The 21,158-nt window shown below is 47.8% G+C and overlaps 2 protein-coding genes across 6 annotated transcripts; one reads left to right on the forward strand and one right to left on the reverse strand.

The window, feature by feature from the left end:
- The first annotated feature begins 1,288 nt into the window (after positions 1–1,288).
- Positions 1,289–10,445, forward strand: OGG1 (8-oxoguanine DNA glycosylase). 3 transcript variants are annotated; one of them, XM_090284131.1, is made up of 8 exons: positions 1,556–1,813; positions 2,197–2,444; positions 2,993–3,172; positions 4,919–5,100; positions 5,920–6,070; positions 6,218–6,267; positions 6,533–6,616; positions 9,375–9,491. In XM_090284131.1, exons 1-7 carry the CDS (start codon positions 1,656–1,658, stop codon positions 6,614–6,616), a joined length of 1,053 nt encoding a protein of 350 aa, XP_090140257.1. In that variant the 5' UTR covers positions 1,556–1,655; the 3' UTR covers positions 9,375–9,491. The 3 variants fall into 3 exon arrangements, with proteins under 3 accessions (XP_090140256.1, XP_090140258.1, XP_090140257.1); XM_090284132.1 differs by lacking the exon at positions 6,533–6,616 and having other exon boundaries at positions 1,537–1,813; XM_090284130.1 differs by lacking the exons at positions 6,218–6,267; positions 6,533–6,616 and having other exon boundaries at positions 1,289–1,813; positions 9,375–10,445.
- CAMK1 (calcium/calmodulin dependent protein kinase I) lies at positions 6,805–16,512 on the reverse strand. 3 transcript variants are annotated; one of them, XM_090284127.1, is made up of 12 exons: positions 16,460–16,512; positions 14,477–14,591; positions 12,466–12,597; positions 11,205–11,279; positions 10,958–11,096; positions 9,993–10,119; positions 9,824–9,899; positions 9,046–9,158; positions 8,400–8,478; positions 8,216–8,303; positions 7,188–7,305; positions 6,936–7,081 (listed from the first exon to the last, which is right to left on the reverse strand). In XM_090284127.1, exons 1-12 carry the CDS (start codon positions 16,482–16,484, stop codon positions 7,005–7,007), a joined length of 1,164 nt encoding a protein of 387 aa, XP_090140253.1. In that variant the 5' UTR covers positions 16,485–16,512; the 3' UTR covers positions 6,936–7,004. The 3 variants fall into 3 exon arrangements, with proteins under 3 accessions (XP_090140254.1, XP_090140253.1, XP_090140252.1); XM_090284126.1 differs by lacking the exon at positions 16,460–16,512; XM_090284128.1 differs by lacking the exons at positions 7,188–7,305; positions 16,460–16,512 and having other exon boundaries at positions 6,805–7,081.
- Positions 16,513–21,158: the final 4,646 nt, after the last annotated feature.

Below are 21,158 nucleotides of genomic sequence, written 5' to 3' on the forward strand. Positions count from 1 at the left end.
TTAACCAGTATGCTGAACTGAAGGAAGTCTACTCCCCATTCTTTCATGAACTTCAGATGCTTCAAGTCTTTTGCCAGTAGGATGATGGGCCAAATGCTTCAGAGTCACTATAGTTGTGACCTTCCCCTTCTTAACTGGGGACAGAGCAGGAATGTATAGGGTTTCTCTGCATTCATTCCCAATCCTGGCACCTTTTCTGATTCACATTCATTGAAGGAATGCCTTCGAAGTGCTAGTTACCTGTGGGCTGGTGTACCAGTGGATGAGACAATCACAGGGAATAGGTACCAAGGGTCTTGGAGCTACTCAGGGAGTATAACATAACCACAGCATTTGACTGATGATACCAAATTCCTGGTACTCCCTAGTAGGTAATGTGTGGGGCACAAAGAAATCAGCTGCAAATCTTGCCCTCAAGGAATTTGCAATCTAATAGAGCAAAAAAAATAACTATGCTAGAAGATTTTTTTAAAAAATCACTCAGATAAAAGCGCAAATCTCCTAGCTTTTTGTGACTTTTCTCCAGAAGGGAAAAAATTACATAACATCTTTCCTGGGCCCACGCAGCCAGACCTGTCAACGGGGCTAGGCAGACAGGCTGCCTCAGGGCCACACACTTCCTTTCCCAGTCCCAGAGAAAGCCCCTCTACAGGCCGCATTCGGGGCGGCAGTGTGAGATGGTAGAGTACTGAAGGAAAGCTGAGACAAAGGAGCACTGGTGCAGGCGACGGGCGAGGCAGGACGATATGAGGAGTCGACTCTGGAGTGAAGTCTGGGGAGGCCTGTGACCAGCGGGCGCGAAAGCAGAATCCTCAGGAGGCAGACGCCGTGGAGACTCCTCACAGGGGCTTGGTGTGCTGGAGCTCTGCTCCGGCTGGTTCGATTCTCGGTGAAGGCGGATTTATGGGAGGACCGAGGCGAGTGAATAGCAGACCGGAGAGGCGCGGTGGAGAAAGGCTCTCTGGCGAGAAATCGGATTTGGTTATGCGGGCCGGCAAGCCGGAGGAATCCAGGGCTCAGAGGACATCAGGCGGTGATGACAGGGGCCCGAGAGCGCACTCTGAGCCCGGTCTGTGGAGACAAGCTGGTCTGCCTAGTTCAAAAGAAAGGCCCAGAGCGAGCCGAAAGCTAGCCGGCAACCGCTAGCGAGCCGGCAACGAGCCCAGCACGCACTAACCGCTGAGGCGCCTGAGGAAGGCCTGCCCAACCCACCCGCCACGCCCATTTTCATTGGCGCCTCTTATTTCCCCGCGGATTGGCTACTTCTGGATCCAATAAACCGGGCTTGAGCCCTCCTTCCTGTAAAAGCGAAGTCAGGCCTTGGAGAAGCCGGAAGAGTGCGCTTGCGCGTGCGCATGCGCGTGGGCTTGCAGGTGCTTCGGAAACTAGCGGCAGCTTCGTGGTCCGTTGGAGAGCTCCCTGCGGACGTGGCGGAGGGGATGTCTAGTGCAGGAGGTGGGACAAAGTGGAAGGAGCGGGACTTTGGTGACCAATAAGGGGAGGGGCCTACGGGGAGTGGAGGAATTAAATGAAATTGGGCAAGCCTTAAATAAACATTAAGAGCCAGGGCTTGGTGGGCGAGGCCTTCAGGTTCGTGGTCTCTTGGTGGGTCTGTTGGCTGTGAGTGAATCTGGTTCTGAGTGGGCGGGGTCATTATGGGGCGGAGACTGATAAAGAAATATTACCCTGCTCTCTCGACGGTTAGCATGGGACATCGTACACTATCCTCCGTCCCATCCCTATGGGCCTCCATCCCCTGTCCACGCTCTGAGCTACGCTTGGACTTGGTTCTGGCTTCCGGACAATCCTTCCGGTGAGTGACAGTGGCTCCTGACTCCTCAGCACTGTAGGCCTGGGATACCAAGAAATGTTGAGTGTGATGGAAGAAATCTTAGGGTACAAGAGGAAACGAAAGCACAGGTGGAGAGCCTGTACCTCCTTTTTTTATTTTTAATAGCCCGGTGATTGTTGGAGGGGTGAAAAAATAGTTGTCGCATGTTACCTCTTTTATAAAGTGGACATAGTAAGCCTATGCAGTGTTATTGTGAGGATAATTGATATAATTGATGTAAAAGCACTTTTATTTTACAATTCATAAATCAGTTTTGTACATGGAGAAGCTGTAAGATGGGAGGGCCCCAACGGGTGCGGGAAGGGAAACTGACTATGAGGGCTGCGGTGTACCTGGGGGCTCAGGTGGAGGGAGCAAAACCCTGCACATTGGAGTGGCGTGCTGGCAGACCAGGTATGGACACTGACCCAGACTGAGGAGCAGCTCTATTGCACTGTGTACCGAGGGGGGAAAGGCCAAATTGAGAAGCCCACACCAGAAGAGCTACAGGCTGTGCACCAGTACTTCCAGCTGGATGTCAGCCTGGCTCAATTGTATAGCCATTGGAGTTCCGTGGACTCCCACTTCCACGAGGTGGCTCAGAAATTCCAAGGTGAGTACAGAGCTGGGGCAGGGGTTGGGGTTCTTGTAGTTTGGTTAGGTTACTCAGTTTCACCATCTGTAAAATGGAAATTAAATCTACCTCATAGGATTTATGAGGATTAAAGAAGTCAGTACATGTAGTGTTTAGAATAGTGCATGACACATATTAGTTATTATTACTATTATTATTGTTCTGCTGATCACCATCATGGAGTGACAAGGATATTAAGTTAAATTCTGACTGTGATCAGGGGCAGGTAACATCATTCATTCTGTAAATATCACAGAGCATCTGCTATGTGACTGGGTATACAGCGGTAAACAAAATGGACACAAATCCCCACCCTTATAGTGCTTACATTGTGGCTTATCTATGGAATGGGATAATGACCCAGAGCTCACAATGTGCTATAAGGAATGAGAGCTCTGGTGGTGCATTCTCTAACAACACTGTCTCTCACTTCCCTGGAATCCCCCTGGTGCCTAAAATCTGAGGGTGAGAGGAGGCCACTCTTGACAGCCGGTGCTTTTCCTACCTCCTGCCTTTCCGATCTCCAGGTGTTCGACTACTACAACAGGACCCCATCGAGTGCCTTTTCTCCTTCATCTGTTCCTCCAACAACAACATTGCTCGCATCACTGGCATGGTGGAGCGGCTCTGCCAGGCCTTCGGACCTCGCCTCATCCAGCTCGATGATGTTACCTACCATGGCTTCCCCAGCCTGCAGGCCCTGGCTGGTGAGTAAATGGATCTCTGCCCCAAGGCCCACCAACAGCTTTCAAGGTCTATTCAGTTCTCCAGTGATCCACATCTCCCATATCAAAGTTTCCTACCTTACCAAAGCCTGCCCTCATCCAGAATCATCCTGCCTGGTCTGATCAGTCCCAATCATACCTCACCCTCTCAATCTGTCCCTGAAATGTCAGCACTTCACTACTCTGTTCTTTTTGCCCCATGGGTTTAAGGCTGCATCAGAAAAACATCCATATTCAGTGTACAGTACTTTGGGGTTAAATGCACACATGATTTTGTTTTTGTTTTTTAAGAGAAAGTCGCAGAGGTAGAAGAAATGGGCTCAGGGAACAAGTTACAGAGGCGAAAGAAGGGCCCTTGGAACTTAGGAGAAAGAGGCAAGAAAAACATGCCTTGGGGGAGTGGGGAGGGAAACGTGCAGACATGCTCCATAGGGAGAGCCACTGCGCACATGTTCTGGAAACACTGCTTAAGTCTGAATCCCAACTCTGGCACTTATTGAGCCTCTCTGTGCCTGTTTCTTCATCTTCTGAATGGGATAATAACCTCTCAGAGTTGTGACAAAGGTTGGGTAAAGGAACACACATACTGCACCTAGCACAGTGTTTGGCATTTGGGAAATATGCAGAAAATTCAAGTTGCTGTGTCTGTAGTGAACCCAACAATTTTGTGTCTAAGAACACACATATTCTTCACAGCACCCCTATGAGGTAAGGTGGGTTTTTGTTTTTTTTGTTTTTTTAAGAGAGAAAGACATCGATTTGTTGTTCCTCTTATTTATGCATTCATTGGTTGTTTCTTGTATGTGCCCTGACCCACAACCTTGGCATATAGGGACAATGCTCTAACCAACTGAGCTACCTGGCCAGGGGCAAAGCAAGTTTTTACAAAGACAAGTATCTCAGTTGGCAGATGTAAGGACTAAGTTAGGGAAAGTGCTTGGGGACTATATAGCAAGGAGAGAGCCTGCTTGGAGAAAATAGAATGTTTTTGGTGCTTAGAAACCCAGTCTTAGGCCTCAGCTCACAGTTTAGTAGTCATGAGAAATTCAGTCACCTCTCCAGGCTTCTCTTAACTTGTTTGTAGGATGGGAATAAGAGTTCTTATCTAGAAGGGCTTGGGATGGGGGAGGGGGTTGAATAAAGCAATCATGAGGCAGATTTAGAGCACAGGCATTGGTATCCCAGACCTGGATGCAGATCCCATTTCCACTGTGTCCTTTCTTGAGCAAGTGACTTAACCTCTTCTAAGCCCTCATTTTCTCCATCTGTGAAATGGGAAAAACAATAGTACTTTCATCAGAGTCCTTGAGAAAAGTAAGTGTGATAGTGTACCTAAAGAACTTGGCTCGTGTTTGCTACCTAGCACTTGATCATAGAAGCTGTTGCTATTATTATGACTTATTTTAGATCATGAGTGTGAACAGCCCTTTGGAAAGGTTAAGAAACTCAGTTGGGGAGTTCCTTCAGGGCAGCAATCCTTCTGAGTCCCTGCTCTAGTGCCCAACACATCGTAGGTGCTCAGAAAGCATTTGTAAAGGAGTAGAACCTTGGCCTTAACCGTCCTTTACACATGCAAGTGTCCTGGGGTCTCCCAAAAGGTGGTGAGGTGGGAGAAGGGTGTTAATGGGAAGCATTCCTGTGGCATGGAGGGTTCACACTAATCTGAGGATATAAAGGATTTGAGGATGCCTGACCCCTGCTGCCTTCCTTACCACCACCCTCCTGCAGGGCCAGAGGTGGAGGCTCAGCTCAGGAAGCTGGGCCTTGGGTACCGTGCCCGCTACGTGAGTGCCAGTGCCCGAGCCATCCTTGAAGAACATGGTGGGCTGCCCTGGCTTCAGCAGCTGCGCAAGGCCCCCTACGAAGAAGCCCACAAGGCCCTCTGCACCCTGCCTGGGGTGGGCACCAAGGTGAGGCCCCAGCAGGGTAGGAGCTACCCTCACCACCCTTGTAGAAAGTAACAACATAGGAGACAAGGCAGGCCTGAGAGCTGGGTGCAGGCTTGGCTTCTGAAGGCAGAGCAGGAAGGAGAAAGGATACAAGCAGATATTTTATTAGAGAAAATGCAAAAAGGGTATAAAGGACATTGCCCTTTGAATGCATATGTATAAAGGTCAGATACATCAATACGCTGCTATATGTATGTAGAAATTTCCAGAAGGAATCACAGGAAACTTAATAGTGGTTATCTTTGGGAAGACAAATAGGAAGATATTTCTACTTTTCATTTTATTCTCTTGAAATTATATGTATTTATAAAACTTTTTGTTTAATTTCAACAGGGTTGGCTAGCAACAAGATGATTGGGAATCTGGCATTTATTGTTTTCTTCTGTATACTTCTCTGTAGTTTAAAAAATGAGTTTTTACACAAATAAGTTTTTTTAATGGGCTCTGAATTTCACTCTAACATTAAATCTTTGTTCTGCCTCTTCCTAGCCATGTAACTCAGGCCAAGTCACCTCACCCTTTCAGAACCTGTTTTCTTGTCTGCGAAATGAATGTAGTACCAGCTTCTTTCCAGGTTATGATGAGAACCTGGCTTACATAGATGTTCATGCAATAGCACTCTCATCACAGCTATTTTTTGAATTATTAGTAGGTGGTGTATATTCAGAATATACATCCTCTTCAGAGTGGAGGAGGATGTAGCTGGCTTTGGGGCTAGAAGCAGGATGCTGCCTGGATACTGTCATTTCTCCTCTGTGGCTCACTCTGTGTCCATTCAAGGTGGCTGACTGCATCTGCTTGATGGCCCTTGACAAGCCCCAGGCTGTGCCCGTGGACGTCCACATGTGGCAGATTGCCCAACGTGACTATAGCTGGCACCCTACCACAACCCAGGCCAAGGGTCCAAGCCCCCAGGCCAACAAGGAACTGGGTAAGAAGAGAAGGGGGGTGGGGGAGGTGCCAGGGCTGGCAGTAGACTGAGGTGGTGGAAACTTGTCACACCTCTCCCTAAAACCCCACTCCTGTGGATGGAGAGTGGGAAGGGCCAGTTTATTTTGCCTCATTACTTCTGATTTAGGAAACTTTTTCCGGAGCCTGTGGGGCCCTTATGCTGGCTGGGCCCAAGCAGTGAGTATGCCTAGGCTTCCTCTCCACTACTCCACAGACCCCATAGAACTTCTCCCCGAGCCCTGACCCAGGGGACTCTTCTACTGCCACTGCCCCAGATGACCCTAAAGGATTCTCTACCCTCCATTCCCAGCCCTCACTCTACTGGCCTTGTGTTGTCCTGGGTCTGCTCCCCAGGAACTCTGTCTCCCCACACTACCACCAGCCCCACTAGCCCTAACCCCAGTATACCTTCTCCCCACACAGACTTACCCCCTGTCCCTAGGTGCTGTTCAGTGCTGACCTGCGCCAACTCTACCAAGAGCCACCAGCAAAGCGCAGAAAGAGATCCACAGGGCCTGAAGGCTAGGTGGGGGCACAGGACAAAGGGATTCTCCCAATACCTTTTCCCTCATTCCCCATTATTCTCCCCCATCCAGCCTCATGTTGGGAAGGGGGCTCCATGCAACTAACTACCTCAGCGGCCAGGTACCCTCAAATTGAGCAGTTTGTATAATAGTGTGGGGTGGGGGTTATCTGGGGCGACAAAGCAACCTATGGTTTTATCCTCTTCCCTTTATTACAAGAAGGAACAATAAAATAGAAACTTTTGTATGGAAAATGCAGTGGAGGAGTGGTAGGGAAAGAGTGGGGGTGGGGCAGGTAACCCTAGTTCAAGGAGGGAAGGGGAGTAGGCTGTCCTGCCCCTAATCTCTCCCACAAAAAGGGATCCTGACCCTAGATCCAGAGTTCTACAATTAAGGGGGCAGTCTGGGGGCCATTTCTGAGCCCGGCTCCACACAGCAGTCTCGACAACAGCAGCCAGTCGCTGGGCCTACGTGAGAAGAGAAAACAAAGTTGGCTGTAGAAGAGACCCTTCACACCAACCTGTTACCCCTTCGTGGACCACCCATGCCCTTCCACAGAGCCCTGGTCCTCACCCCCAGCTGCTGGTGTCAGCAACTCCCCATGGCTTGCAGTCTGTCCCTGCCCCTCCTGGCTGGTGCCCAGATGTAGCTTCCTCATGTGCCGTACCACAGCTGTGGCATTGAAGGCTTGCTGTGGGGAGAGAGGGGAGGAGGGACTTTTCATAGATGATATCACATGGCAGGGTCTGGCAGAGGGATTCTTGCAGTGGTTCCTTTTTTAGGTATTATTGATTGATCCCCTAAAACCATTTGAAATATCTACAAGGTATTATTAAATTATATTCAGCTATATTATGTAGTTACCCACATATACACATATATAAAAAGTACATATAAACAGATACATAACTTTTTCTTTAATTTTAAAGATTTTATTTTTAGAGAGAGGGGAAGAGAAGTAGAACGAGACATCAATGTGGTTGCCTCTCACAACCCCCCAACTGAGGACCTGGCCCACAACCCAGGGCCTGTCTGGGAATTGAACTGGTGACCCTTTGGTTCACAGGTTAGCACTCAATCCACTGAGCCACACAAGCCAGGGCTATGTAACTTTTTATATGTAATTAATTTATATTCACAATAGCAAACACTTAATATAGCATCATGTCAGGCATCATTGTAAGCACTTTACATAGTAATTTAATATTCACAGAAATCTGAGGTGAGCCCTGTTAATGTCACCATTGTCAAAGAAGGAAACAGGCACAGAGAGGTTAAGTAACTTGCCCAGGTTTGTGGGCAATCGTCCCACAAAGCGAAAAGTTGCTGTTTCAATTCCCAGTCAGGTTGCAGGCCAGGTCCCTGGCTGGGGGCATGGGAGAGACAACTGATTGATGTTCTCTCCCTCTCTTCCTCTCTTCCCCTCTCTCTCAAAATAAATAAAATCATTTTTTAAAAAAAGAAAGAGGTTCTTCGGTAAGCATCCCTGAGTAGTTACTGTGTGCCCAGCTTGGGGCTAGGTGTTGTGCAAGATGAGGTCTGGTTGGGGGTAGGGAGGAGTCCTGGGGAGACCGGGACCCAGGACTAAGGACATGGCTCACCTTCCACTTGCTCTTGGCAAAGTTCTTCTTGATCTGCTCGCTTACTGATTGGTGAATATTCTTATCCAGAGCTGTATCTCCTGCAATCCTAGGGTGGGGGGGTGTGGAGGGTTATCTGTGAAGGCAGAGGCAGGCCTAGGGGCCCTGAGCCCCACCCCAGTTTACAGGGCATGGGAGCTCTCACCATGGGTGCTGCAAGGCCTGCTCACAGGTGAACCTCTTTTCTGGATCTTTCTCCATCAAATGCCGGATGAAGTCTTTGGCTAAACCCCCAAGACAAAAGCAAAGATAGAAAGAGCATGGCAGTGCCTGTGGACACCCCCAAAACAGAACCTGCCTCCTCAGGTCTGGCCTGGTACCCAAGTAAGACAAGAGGCCAGACCTGTCCCTGCACCACCCATTCCACCTTTTCTAAGTCCTCCACCCCAGCCTTCCAGCTGTCTCCTTTTTTCCCTTAAAACCTTTTCTTAGAAAAGGTTCTACTCAATATATTCACACTGATGTGTAAATGATTAATAATGGTTTTACAGGTTTGCCTCCTACTAGGAAGCACAAAAGGACAGATGAAAACTTATGTGGTGTTTTAGATATTAGGAAGTCAGTGAGGGAGATATTTTCAAAAATACTGTGTGTGAAGACTGAATGAATGAATGCCTACAGGTTTCTCAGATCAGGGCCAGGCAGAGGGAAGAACCTGGGGTGTGTCTCAAAGACAGTTCTTAGTCTGAGTCTGGGGACTTGACTGAAGGAAGGCAGTGAGGAGACCCCCAAAGCAGATGAGGAAGGCACCAGGGGCAGGGCCCAGGGGAAGAAGGCAAAGCCCCAAATACCAGAGTCAGAGATGTCGTCCCAGTAAGGAGATTCAAACTCGTACTCGGCCTTCAAAATCTGTTCAAAGAGTTTGGCATCATTCTCGTCATAGAAGGGGGGATAACCGCAGAGCCTGGGCAGGGAGAAACTCATCCTCATTTCCATTTTCACTGTACGCATTGGCTCCGGATGGAGCTTTGGGGCAGTCCCAGGGGTCAGGCAAGACCCACAGGAAGGAGTTCCCCCATTTACAAAGGGGGTTGGGGGAATCTACCCCTCTGCCTTATTCACTCCTATGCAGCTCCACTTTCTGTTCCTTAACATGTCAACACCATCTTTTCTTCCTCAGGGCCTTTGCACTTGCTGTTTCTGTCTGGCTCCCTCACTTCATTCAGGATGCTAGTCAAATGTCACCTCGTCAGAAAGGACTTCCCTGACCTTTTTATTAAAATGGCATCCATTCCCATCTCGCTACCCTACTTCATTTTTCTTCATAGCACTTTTTTACCATCTGACATTTTATGGATTTATTTACATGTTTATTTACTTGTCTCTCTCCCCTAGTAGCGTGTCCGCTTCCTGAGAAGATGAACTTTGTTTTGTTCTCTGCTACATCCTCAATGCTTGGTGAAATGCCTGAAATATAGTATCTATTGGATGAAGTAACATTAGTCATTAATTGGTAGATAAAAATGTGGATGGCAGGAAGGAAGAATTAGCAGAGGGGAGGAAGAGAACAAAGTAGGGGAGAAGAGAAGTCTGGACCCATACTACCCCAATGGCCAAGCCCCCACTCACAGAATGTAGGCGATGACTCCAATGGACCAGCAATCCACTGCCTTGCTGTAGGGCTTCTGTGCCAGGACCTCAGGGGCTGTGTAGGAAGAGAACTTGGTGGTGACAAATCTCTGCCCTGCAGCCCCTGGTTCCTCCCCCACCCATGGCCTCAGCTCAAGTCCCTCCGCACCCACGTATCCTGGGGTCCCACAGGCCGTGGAGAGTACACTGCCTGGGTCCTCCATTTTGGAGAGGCCGAAGTCGGAGATCATGATCTTGGAGTCTTCGTCCAAGCTGTAGTACAGCAGATTCTCTGGCTTAGAGGGCAGGAGGGAGAAGAAGGAGCAGTCAGAGGCTGGCTGAACCTTCTGTCTCCCCAAGCACCCCCTGGGAAACAATAAGACCCCAAAAACCACTGTGGCTTCACAGATGCTATCTTGGTTGGAAGCACAAGAAACTCAAGGAGGTTAGAAATTCCAGAAAGGACAGGGCTTTAAAGATGTGGGAGGGAATTTTCTGTAAACCTCAGATGTTTATATTGTGAAGCCCTAAAGAAATAACTTTTAAGCACCTACTGTGTGCCAGAACTTGTTCTAGTGCTTGATTTCATTTCAACTTTACCATATCCCTACCAGGTCAGTCTGAATAATTCCACCTTAAGATGAGGAAACTGATGTCTTGAGAGGAAACTTTATAGTGACTTGCCTGAGAACCTACAGTTAGGAAGTAACAGGGCCAGGATTCAGACTCAGTTCTGTCTCACCCCAGATCTAGTCTTCTCCTAGACTGAATGAGATGTACTACAAAATGTGAACCCCATCATAATCTGAGAATTAGGATTTGAGGGGTTTCTGGTTTCATTATGTTTTGCTCTCCCATCCAAGTTTTCTACAAAGAATAAGTCCCAAGTGGGACTTATTTTCAGAAAAAGACACAAGACATTACTTGGGCAAAATGACAGTAGAGTTCACTTTTGTTTCCATTTGAGTATCCAGACTGGAATGGGAGGAAGCAGTTTAGGGCTTACAGGGTCCATTTTGCAGATGGAAAGCCAAGGTTCAGAGAAGGAGTGAGAGTTACCCAAGGTCACACAGTGAGGAGTGTGCAGAGCCCCCATCCCTAGGCACCTCAGCTCACCACACCCTGACACCCCACCTTGAGGTCCCGGTGTACGATGCCTAGGTCGTGCAGATACTTGACGGCATCCAGCACCTGGAATATAAGGCGGCTGGCATCCCGCTCTGTGTAGAAGCCTTTTTCCACAATGCGGTCAAACAGCTCCCCTCCTGACACTCTGCAACAGGAGACAGGGCAGTCTGGCCAAAAGAGCAGGAGAGGCAGGGAAGCTAGGGAGGGACAGCAGGGAGAGGTATGAGGAAGGGTCAGAAGTGGGGCCACTCACAGCTGCATGATGAGGTAGAGGTGGCCCCCACTCTCATAGATGTCATCCAGGGCAACAATGTTGGGGTGCTTGATCCTGAATGGAGAAATGAGGTGGTTCAGAGCTGAGAACAGTTTAGCTACCTTCCCACCTTCACCTTGAATTGCCTGAAAACTTGGGTAGGACAAACCAATGATCTGGATCCTGAAGGAAAAAGCCCGATTCACCACAATTGATAATAATGTATTAGAAGACAGAGTAGAGAGGTAAATATTAGACTCTAGCATTGGACAGACTTGGTTCCAAACCTGTCTCTACTACATGCTATTTGGGGGCAAGTTTTTCACCTCACAGTGCTGATCAATATGTGAGGTTAAAATTTTTTTCTGTGTTGGTAAATGGGTCAGCCTACAGGAGACTAGGGGCTTTATCCTGCTCACCACTTCCTCCAGCACCTGGGGCAGAGTAGGTACTCATGAATATTCATTGAATTGAGTGTAACCTCTCTGAGCCTGTTTCTTCATCTATAATATGAAGCCAATGGTAGTACTTCCTTCAAACAGCTGGATCACATGACATAATACAGGTATGTAAGTAAGATTCTGGCATAGTGCCTGCCACATAGTAAATGAACTAATGATGGTGATTGACCCTGATGGAAGATGGTTCTGCTGTAGACTTAACGTGTGACCTTGGACAAGTCCTTTGCCTTCTCTGGGCCTCAGTTCTCCCACCCCTACCACCAACAGTGGAAATGATCATTTTGTCCCTGCAGGGTGGTTGGAAAGCTCAGGGAAGAAACTGGAAGTTAAGATTCTCTGTAAACTTTCTAGTGAGGCACCAAGTTTCTTATAGCATGAACAATTCATAGACCAGGTGGTGTTGATTTAGTTAGTGGGTCAGCACACAGGCATTTTAAAATTTGTTGAGTGGCTTATTACGTTGGGGAACAAGGTATGTCTAGCAATAACAGCAGTTGAGATACATGGTTTCAAGTCCTGTTCAAAGATTGACCTTTAGACCTGATGGAACAGATCAAACCTCTGTAAATAAGCAATGACATATCAATGATATCTGTCATGTTAGCTATCATGCCAGGCACTGGAAATAAAGGGCTGCTAATGCTCTCCACAACCTTGACAAATGGAGATTACCCCATTTTATAAGTGAGTAATTTGAAGCTCAGAAAGGTTAAGTTATTTGCCCAAAGCAGGGGTTGGATGAGGATAAGAAGGGTCAGGGCAGGGTCAACCTGGGCAAGCACAGACTATGGCTCACGCACTTGTGCAGCACAGCAATCTCGTTTTCCATACTGCCCTCCTTGCCCTCCAGAGCCTTCTTGGCGATGCACTTGATGGCCACCAGCTTCTGAGTCCTTTTATCTTCTGCCAGGATTACCTCTGAGAAGGCGCCCCTGCAGGAAGAGGGGAGTCATGAGGCAAGGAACTGGAACCCTAACTTCCATCCTGCCTTTCCTCCTTTCCCTATGGGTTAAGTGACCACCTCTGGACCAAGGAGGTTGGGACGAGCCTCTCTCCATCACTTAGCCATCCTCTAGTGCCAATCAGAATAGCCCTGGCCACAGTAATTGGGTCATGTTGCAAGCCAGGTTATTGGCACTTTGAGCCTGAAGTGCTCTTTTCTGCTAAGCTGATAGAATGTATGCCTGGGGCTAATGTTAGTCATCTTTGCCACCACCTGGGGAGAACCTGTTTGAGAATGAAGCCAGCACAAAGGAAATCAGAGCTGAGAAATGGTCCAAGACAATTTTCTGATAACATCACGTAGGACCCTGGGTCCAGCCATGCCTGAAGTTTACACCCTGGCCTTTTTTTATTATATACATGACTGATTTCTTTTTCTGCTAATGCCAATTTGAGTCATGGCTAATTTAACACCCTTTAGAATCTTAAAATACCATCAGCATCACCTGAGAACTGTTTAGAAATGCAGAATATCAGGCCCCACCCCAGACCTACTAAGTCAGAATCTACACTTTAACAAGATCCTTAGGTGATTTTTATACTCACTGAAGTTTGAGAAGCAATGCTTTATAACAGGCTCAGAACAAATAAACAGTTGCACTGAAATTCAATGATTAAGGAGGGTTTACTAGAGTTTTTTTTTAAAGCTTTAAAAACTTTTATTTTTTACTTTTAAAGAGGGGGGAAAGGGAGGGAGAAAGAGAGAGAGAAACATCACTGTACGTGAGATATAGCGGTTGCCTCTCACATGCCCCTACTGGGGACCTGGCTCAGAACCCAGGCATGTGCCCTGATTGGGAATGAAATTGGCGACCTTTCAGTTGACAGGCCAGCGCTCAGTCCACTAAGCCACAACAGCTAGGACTAAAAGTATTCTTTCTGTAACGTTTTGGATAAGAGGTCAAAAGTCAAAAGCATCTTCCATAGTGAAATCTCAATCATCAGAATAACTAGTGACTGTAGTAGCCTCATTGCTGGCTTTCAGTTCTGTCCCTCTCCAATTTACTCTCCATGTTGTTGCCAGAGTGACTGTCTTGAATTGCAAACCTACAAAAAAAGTCTTAAATGTCTTCCTACGGTCTGTGGGATAAAGTCCAGCCTCCATGGCTTGGCTTTCAAGGCCTTGCATGACCTGTGTCCCTCTCTTCCCCAGCTCTGATTATAAGCTCCACCTGACTCTACCAAAACATGCTTCCAGGCCTTTGCTTATGCTGTCTTTCTGCCTGGAATGTCCTTTTCTTTCTCTGACAAGTGCACTCCTACCCATCCTCCAGTACCCAGCTCTGATGCCTCCTCCAGAAAATATTACCCCAGGCAGAAGCCACTGCTCTCTGGGCTCTACAGAGTCCCCATTCCCTTCTTTAATTAAAACTCAGCATGTACCCTGTTGTGATTTTCTATGTGTCTGCCTTCCTCACATGTCTGGGATCAACTTGAGGGCAGAGACCAGGTTTCAGTTTTTTGGGGATTCCCAGTACTAAGAACAGAGCCATGCCCAGCTGCAGTCCCTAGATGTAGGCCAGAACTCCCAGCTCTTGGCAGCAAGTTGGATAAGCTGGCTCCTTCCTTCTTCCCTACTTCCTTCTCTTCATAGGAACCCAGAGCTGTGGTAAGAGCTGTCACCATAAATGAAAAGCCAGTATTGGCCGTGGCAAGGCTGCCAGAGGGCCTGGGCTATAGGAAACAGGAAGTAGTGATCAACTGACCAGAGGAAGCACCACCCTGGACTCAGCCTCCCCAGCCAGCCAGGCCCAACCTCACCCCTCAGCTCAGGGACAGCCCCCAATTCTCTCCTGCCCTGAGACTCACGTTCCCAGAACATCACGGAAGTCGTAGATGTCCCTAATGTCTTCTGCCTGCTTCCAGCTGGGGCCTTCCACTGCCCCTGGCATGGCCCACTGCCCCCTGGCCACAGCCAGGGCTCCTGGAAAGAGGAATGGAGGGAAAAGATTCAGTGGTGCCCAGACTTCGATGTGGGAACTTACTGGTAGCCCTATTCAGTTATTCGTCCTGCGTTTTTTCATTCTTTGATTAATTTACATGACAAAATCATTCAACAAACATTCATTCATTCACCAGTTATTTATTCATTTGGCAGATCCTTATGTCTAGAGGAAAATCCTTCATGGTGGCAGCAAAATTCTGTATCCAACAAAGCCATTCACTCATTCATTCACTTACTCAGCTCACCTCCCAGTTTCTCCCTCTCCAAATCCAAATACCCCAGGAGCCCCTGGCCTCCCAAAGGACAACAGAGAATACCCCAGAGCAGCTTGTAGAAGCACAAAGCCTGGAGGATCCTCTGTACCCAGCAATGTTCCAGCCCCACCCTGGGAATTGCTCGGGAGTCTCCTCTCCCTCCTTGACGCCCAGCCTCTCGAAAATCAGACTTCCGGCAGCCTGGGCTTCCAGCAATATCTCAGCCACGTTTTTAAAATAGCTCCTTCTGCACGTTGCCACAGCAACAGCAGCCACAGCTGGAGCTCGCCAGGATTCCTACCCCCCCCTACCCCCGCCACCTTACTCCCTATCTGGGTCTCAGCAGTCTGAGAAATGGTCCCACCCAGCCTGTCCCTCTTGACTACCTGACCCTGATGTAGCCTATACCTTCTGCTGAGACCTCTGCAGGAGAGGGTGGGGGTTCTTCCTCCATTTACCAGATGGTGAATGGGGAGACGGGCTGGCAATGGGCAGGGGCTGTGTCCAGAGTTTCCTAAATGACCCCTCCCTGAGGCCCCAACAAAGTTTGCTGAGAGCAAAGGCCTTAGAGGGCTCCTTCCTGTATTGAAGGACTGCCCTCAGCTGGTTCTTCTAATATGCAGCCCAACTGGGGTCCATTCAGAGAACACAGCCTTTCAACCCTATTCCAGGCCCACAAAGGGTGAGATCAAAATGGGGCCCAGCATGCTGTGTGACCTCATGGAGGGCACTTTCCTTCTCTCTTTCCTTTGCAGGAGAATGTGGAGATAGTGCCCTGACTAGAGTTCCTAGCGTGAGATCCCACTCCTTTGATGGGACCTCCTTTCCAGGTGGGCCTGGACAGGTGAGCAGCAGTGGGGGACCTGGTGGGACCTCAGTGCCAAATACCTCTTCAGGAAATTAGGTTTGATGGTAAGCTCTAGAGGCAGTTTTAAAACCCACCTGGAGGCCTGGCACATACAACCCTCTTAGTTCCATCCATATCCCTGCACCCAGACACACCACATCAAGACCCACCCACACCTCTGAACCCAAACATCTGCCCCCAGATCCAGCACACTCTGCACCCAGATACCCTGACACCTGATGATATAGGTGCACCCAGACATCAGCACCTATGTCCAAACACATGATCCCCCAGACAGCCTCACCCCTAAATAAATATCCCTCCCACAGATCCCTCTCACACCCTGAAACACACATCTGTGTATACCTAGATTAGATGATACCCAGAAATACATACATACTGCTTACTGGTATACCAGACATCCTGGATTCACTCATACCCTTCACCCCCCGGTTCCTATACACCCTAGAAGCTCCTATACTCCAAACAGAACCCAAACAACTACACACCTTACTTCCAACGTCATCACTACACAATCATATACCACCACCACCACCTTACTACCTTTTGAGCCAGATACCAGCATGCACAACACCTGGACACATATTTGCAACAAAAACACTGATTCCCAGACATCCCCACCCATAAAGATACACTTACATACCAACACACCACAACTCTGCATATGATCTACATGCCTGTGCTAACATGAGCACATCCCAACCTGGCCCCCACACATTCTCTACCTTCAAATGCCCAGTCCTTCCACATTCAAGCCCAGGTGCCTGCACGCGTGCGCGCACACACACACACACACACACACACCCCTTCCCACCTTCCTCTATTATTCACTTAGTTCCCCAGCAACCCGCCTGGCACTTGCAGGGCCTGGGGCAGAGGTCAGGGGAAAAGGCCCACCCAACCCTGCCCATCCAGAGTCCAACCAGCCCCAGCACCCTTTCTCATCCTTGGGGGAAGGAATGCAGCGGCTGCGGGGTCCGGCCGCCCCTCCTAGGCTCCCAAGGGTGAAGACGGGACGATCCCCGGGCTGTACCTGCAGCTGCCCCGCCGCGGGGCTGGTTGGGAGTTACGAGGTGGCTGGCGCTGAGCTCCGGCCACTGTTCGCCTCCCGCCCCTGAGCGCCTGGCCCGCCCGCCTGCTCTCTCGCTGGGGCTCGGCTCCGGCTCAGCTGGCTCCCTCCGCCCGCCTGCGGCTCTGATGTCAGTAGAGGAGGAGCCTGCGGCGGAGGGACAAGGGACAGGGAAGCGAGACTCAGTTCCCCGGCTCTGGAAGATGTGCACGGGGGTGGGGGCTACCCCTAGCACAGGTTAGATCCCCTGCTGGACTCTCCCGCCCTTCGTCTCCGGTAGGACCCCATTCCACAGAGGAGACAACCTGAGCCCAAAGAGATGAAGGGTTCAAAATCAGCAGTTGGTCAGAGGCAAAGTCGAATTCGAACCCAAGTCTGTCTGATACCAGAGGCTGGCAGTTTCAGTCTGTCGCCTCGTCGAGTTTCTTTCAGACCGGTCTGGGAGCTCCCTTAGGTTGCCCCTCCCCTCTCTACCACTCCCACCTCAGTGCCCAGAAGGGAACTAGGTCCCTCACAAGGGCTCAGAAATCTGTTGAGGGTAGGGCGATGGGGCAGTAGGGAAAGGTAAGGCAATGAAAAGAATCGAGGCAGTGGTAAGGTGGGGATCCCACTTGACAAATGGAAAAACTAAGACCCAAGGGCCGTCAGCGAGGCAAAGCTGATGCCCCAATTCCCTACACCTCAGGGTAGTTCCCAGAAGGGCTAGGGAAGAAAGGGGGAGTCGGGGGAGTTAAATCAGGATCCTGGAGGAAGCTGGAAAGAGGACCAAGTGCCACGTGACTGGGCAGGCGCCAGAGGCTGATGGGTGGAGGGGAGGGGGGCACGAAGCCGCTCCTGGGGCGGCAGGCAGGCAGGCAGGCGGCCAAGGGACCTGACCGAGGCCCTCTTGCGCAAGGCCTTCCTTGAGAAGAAATTTGGTGTGAAGTGAAGGAAGGGGGAGCAACTCGCAGGAAGTGAGGGTAGGGCTGAACTGTGACCAGCCGGGGGAAGCACACTGCTACAGACCCCAACTCCACTTCACCTTTATCACCTCCCAGTGCCTCTCCCTCTTCCTGAATTCCTGCATTGTCCAGTTGGAGATGTGAAGAAGGCAATGTTTACTGCAACTCATTTTCAACTGGCTTTTTCCTCTATTCTCAGGACTGTGTCAGAGGGTGGTCGATTTATTATGTTCAGTGGACAGATGAGAGAGGAAGATGGCTGAGGTTCCTAAAAAGGCTTTAGAAATTGACTTTTCTGAGTCACACTTTACCTCTCTGAGCCTCGGTTTCTCGTTTGGAATATGGGAATATTAATGACTGACTCAGTTCTCCTGAGAATTCTGAGATGGATGTGAAGTGCCTGTAGGGATTCAAAATATGAGAGCTAGACTTAGTGTAGCTCAGAGAAGGGACCTCATTTGTCCAGGGACAGGGGGCTAAGGGACAATTTCCCCTCTCCCAAATCTCAGTATCTCAGACCATCTAGTCCATGGAAAAACACACTTCATGCCCAGGGCTAAGCCCCTAATCTCCCCTCCCTACACCCACCCAACACACCCACTGAGCTGAGGTTGTCTCACCAAATTTCTGTTTATCTCATTAACATTCTCTAGGTGAAAGGTGGCCTCTGTCCTTCTGAGGACTTGTATAATTTTTATGCTGTTTTATTTACATTTTGTCTACTTTTAAGCAAGTCTTGGGGTTATTATGCTTTTTTTTTCTAGCAAAGACATGTTTTTTTCTTTAAAAATATATTTCTACTAAACAAGTAATACATGATCATTGCAAGAAAATTACATAAAATACTAAAAATACACACAAGACCATTTTTGCTGCTGACCAGAGTCCTTCATTTGCCAAGTAACAGAAACCCAACCAAAGCCAGTTTCATCAGAGAGGAACCTATGGCTCACAATAGCTGATGCAAGATTGAAAGAAAAACAGCAGGATCAAGATCTTGCAAGATCCTGGAGACTGAAACTGGAGGCACAGTACTGATAGGATTTGCTTTCTCTCATCTCTCCTTATCTCGATGTCTCTCTGCACATTGGCTTCCTTACTTCTATAGAGTGATCTCTGCTTGTCAGGAATCATGGCGTAAGGCAGCCCCAGCTTTCCAACTGAACCCAGCAGGAGAGCTGTACACTCAGGGGAGGATTCTGATGGGCTCTGCTGGAGTGACATGCCTATCCCTTGACCCCCAAAACTGTGTCATGGGCAGCTACACCAAAGTCACAAGGAATGAAGAGGGGTAAATTACCCAAAGGAAATAGGGGTGCTGAGCAGGCATAATAACAAATCTATCCCAGCCCTGTTCTCATCAATTAGAAATAACCAAGAGCTAATATTTTTTGGTACATACTCTTCCAGACTTCTGGGGATACATGTACATATACACATTACTTCCTACAGCCTCTGCCCCATAATGAGCATATTTCAAGGTACTAAAATAACAAGTGAGTCAAGGAAAGTCAATTTTATGAAGAAAAAAAGGAAATAATCCTTTTCTCTCTTTTGCTATTAAAAAGATGACAAAGCAGGTCAGACATCTCCATCACTTCTTGAACTTGACAGAAAACAAACCATTGGAGGAGTGAATGGTTTTCTAAGATTAGAGAAAATGGAAGAAATCACAAGGGAAAGAAGGACAGGTTTATTTATAAAACATTAAAACATTTTTTTACTTTCTGTTGCTGGAAATAACCCCAAAAATCCATACTCTACTCCAAAATTATAGCTAACAGTAAAAAGCAAACTTCAGACTGGGGAAATGTTTTACACACAATGGGTTAATATTTCTATTACATAAAAACCACATAAAATTGGTAATAAACAGACTAGGAACCCAATAAATGGTCAAAGGAAACAGATGAAACACAATAAACATGGAACAATTTCTACCTCATAAGTAATCAAAGCACAAACTAAAAGAGCTCATTTATAGCCTTTCAAACTTGAAGCTTAAAAAACTGGTAACATCAAAGCCTGGTGTTAGTGTGAGCAATGAATACTTCTACACTCCTGGTAGGAAAACGACTTGCTAAAAATCTTCTGAAAAGCAATTTGGCAATATGCAGCAAAGGCTTAAATGATATCTAGGCCTTTTGACCTAGGAATTCCTCTTTTGGGTATCAATTTCAAGGAAATAATACTAAATCAGGACAAAGCTATATGCTCCAAAATGTCTGAAGAAATATATTTGAAAAAAATATATATATGTATATATTTGGTGGATGTATACCCATTTGGTGTTTAATTATTTAAACTTTATTTAAACAACAATAAAGAAATAGAATGAAATTGTCATTTCTGTCACATCTTTTCTCTCCTACTGTTGAAATAGGAATGGTGCATTAAAAGACATTTGGAGTCAGACAGACCTGGATTCAAACTCTATCCACTTCCACCCCTCACCAGCTGTGGGCTCTTGGGCAAGTCATTTCATTTCACTGTTCTGAGCCTCAGTTTCTTCATCTATAACATGGCATAATCATACTGATAATCATACCTACTGTGTAGCATTATTTTAAAAATCAGACAACTTAGAAAGTGCCTTTCACCCAGTAGGCTGGTTTCCTTGTTGTCACTTGGGTTCCCAGCATGCCCCTGGTGCATAATAGGTGCTCAATAAGAAATGAGACAGGCGTTCTCTTCTTTTCCAGACATCAGCCGTCCTAGGACAACTGCTTGTAATATTATTTCTTCTTCCATTCTTTAAGCTCCACATATTCTATTCAAGCTCCAGATTTGGGGTTTTCCTTCTGCCTTCAGGGCACATAGCCCTACTTCTTATCCTATCAGGAGCAACCCATCTTAAGAGACTCAGAGATCCCTCCAATGTTTACCAGATATCACTGATCTCTCTTGGCTAATACAGTACAGACATATTTTGGAGCAATGATTCTTATTATTCTGGTTCTCAACCCACAGTATCTTCAATTTTGTATGTGGCAGTGCTGGCAGGCCAAGAAAGGGACAGTTAGAACAGGGCCTCTAAAGTCTAAGAGCCGGCTTACAAAACTGGCTCACCACCAGTTATCTGATCTGGTCCTTCCCCTTTCTGTATCCTGGCTTTCTCATCTGTGAAATGAGGGTAATAGGCTCTGGCTGGGTAGTTCAGTTGGTTGGAGCGTTGTCCCTGATGTGCTAGGGCTGTGGCTTGATCCCTGGTCAGGGCACAAACAGGATTCAACCAATGGATGCATAGATAAGTGGAATGGAACAACAAATCTCTCTCTCTCTCTCTCTCTCCTTCTAATATCAATAAATTTTTAAAAATTATAAAATAAGGGTAAAGTATTATCTGCTCTTATATAGGGTTGTTGAGAAGAGAAAATGAGAGAATTCATGTAAAGGGCTTGGCATCATTGTAGT

Source organism: Furipterus horrens, unplaced genomic scaffold (assembly GCF_987537825.1).
Source record: "Furipterus horrens unplaced genomic scaffold, mFurHor1.1.pri manual_scaffold_7, whole genome shotgun sequence".
Classification (NCBI taxonomy): domain Eukaryota; kingdom Metazoa; phylum Chordata; class Mammalia; order Chiroptera; family Furipteridae; genus Furipterus; species Furipterus horrens.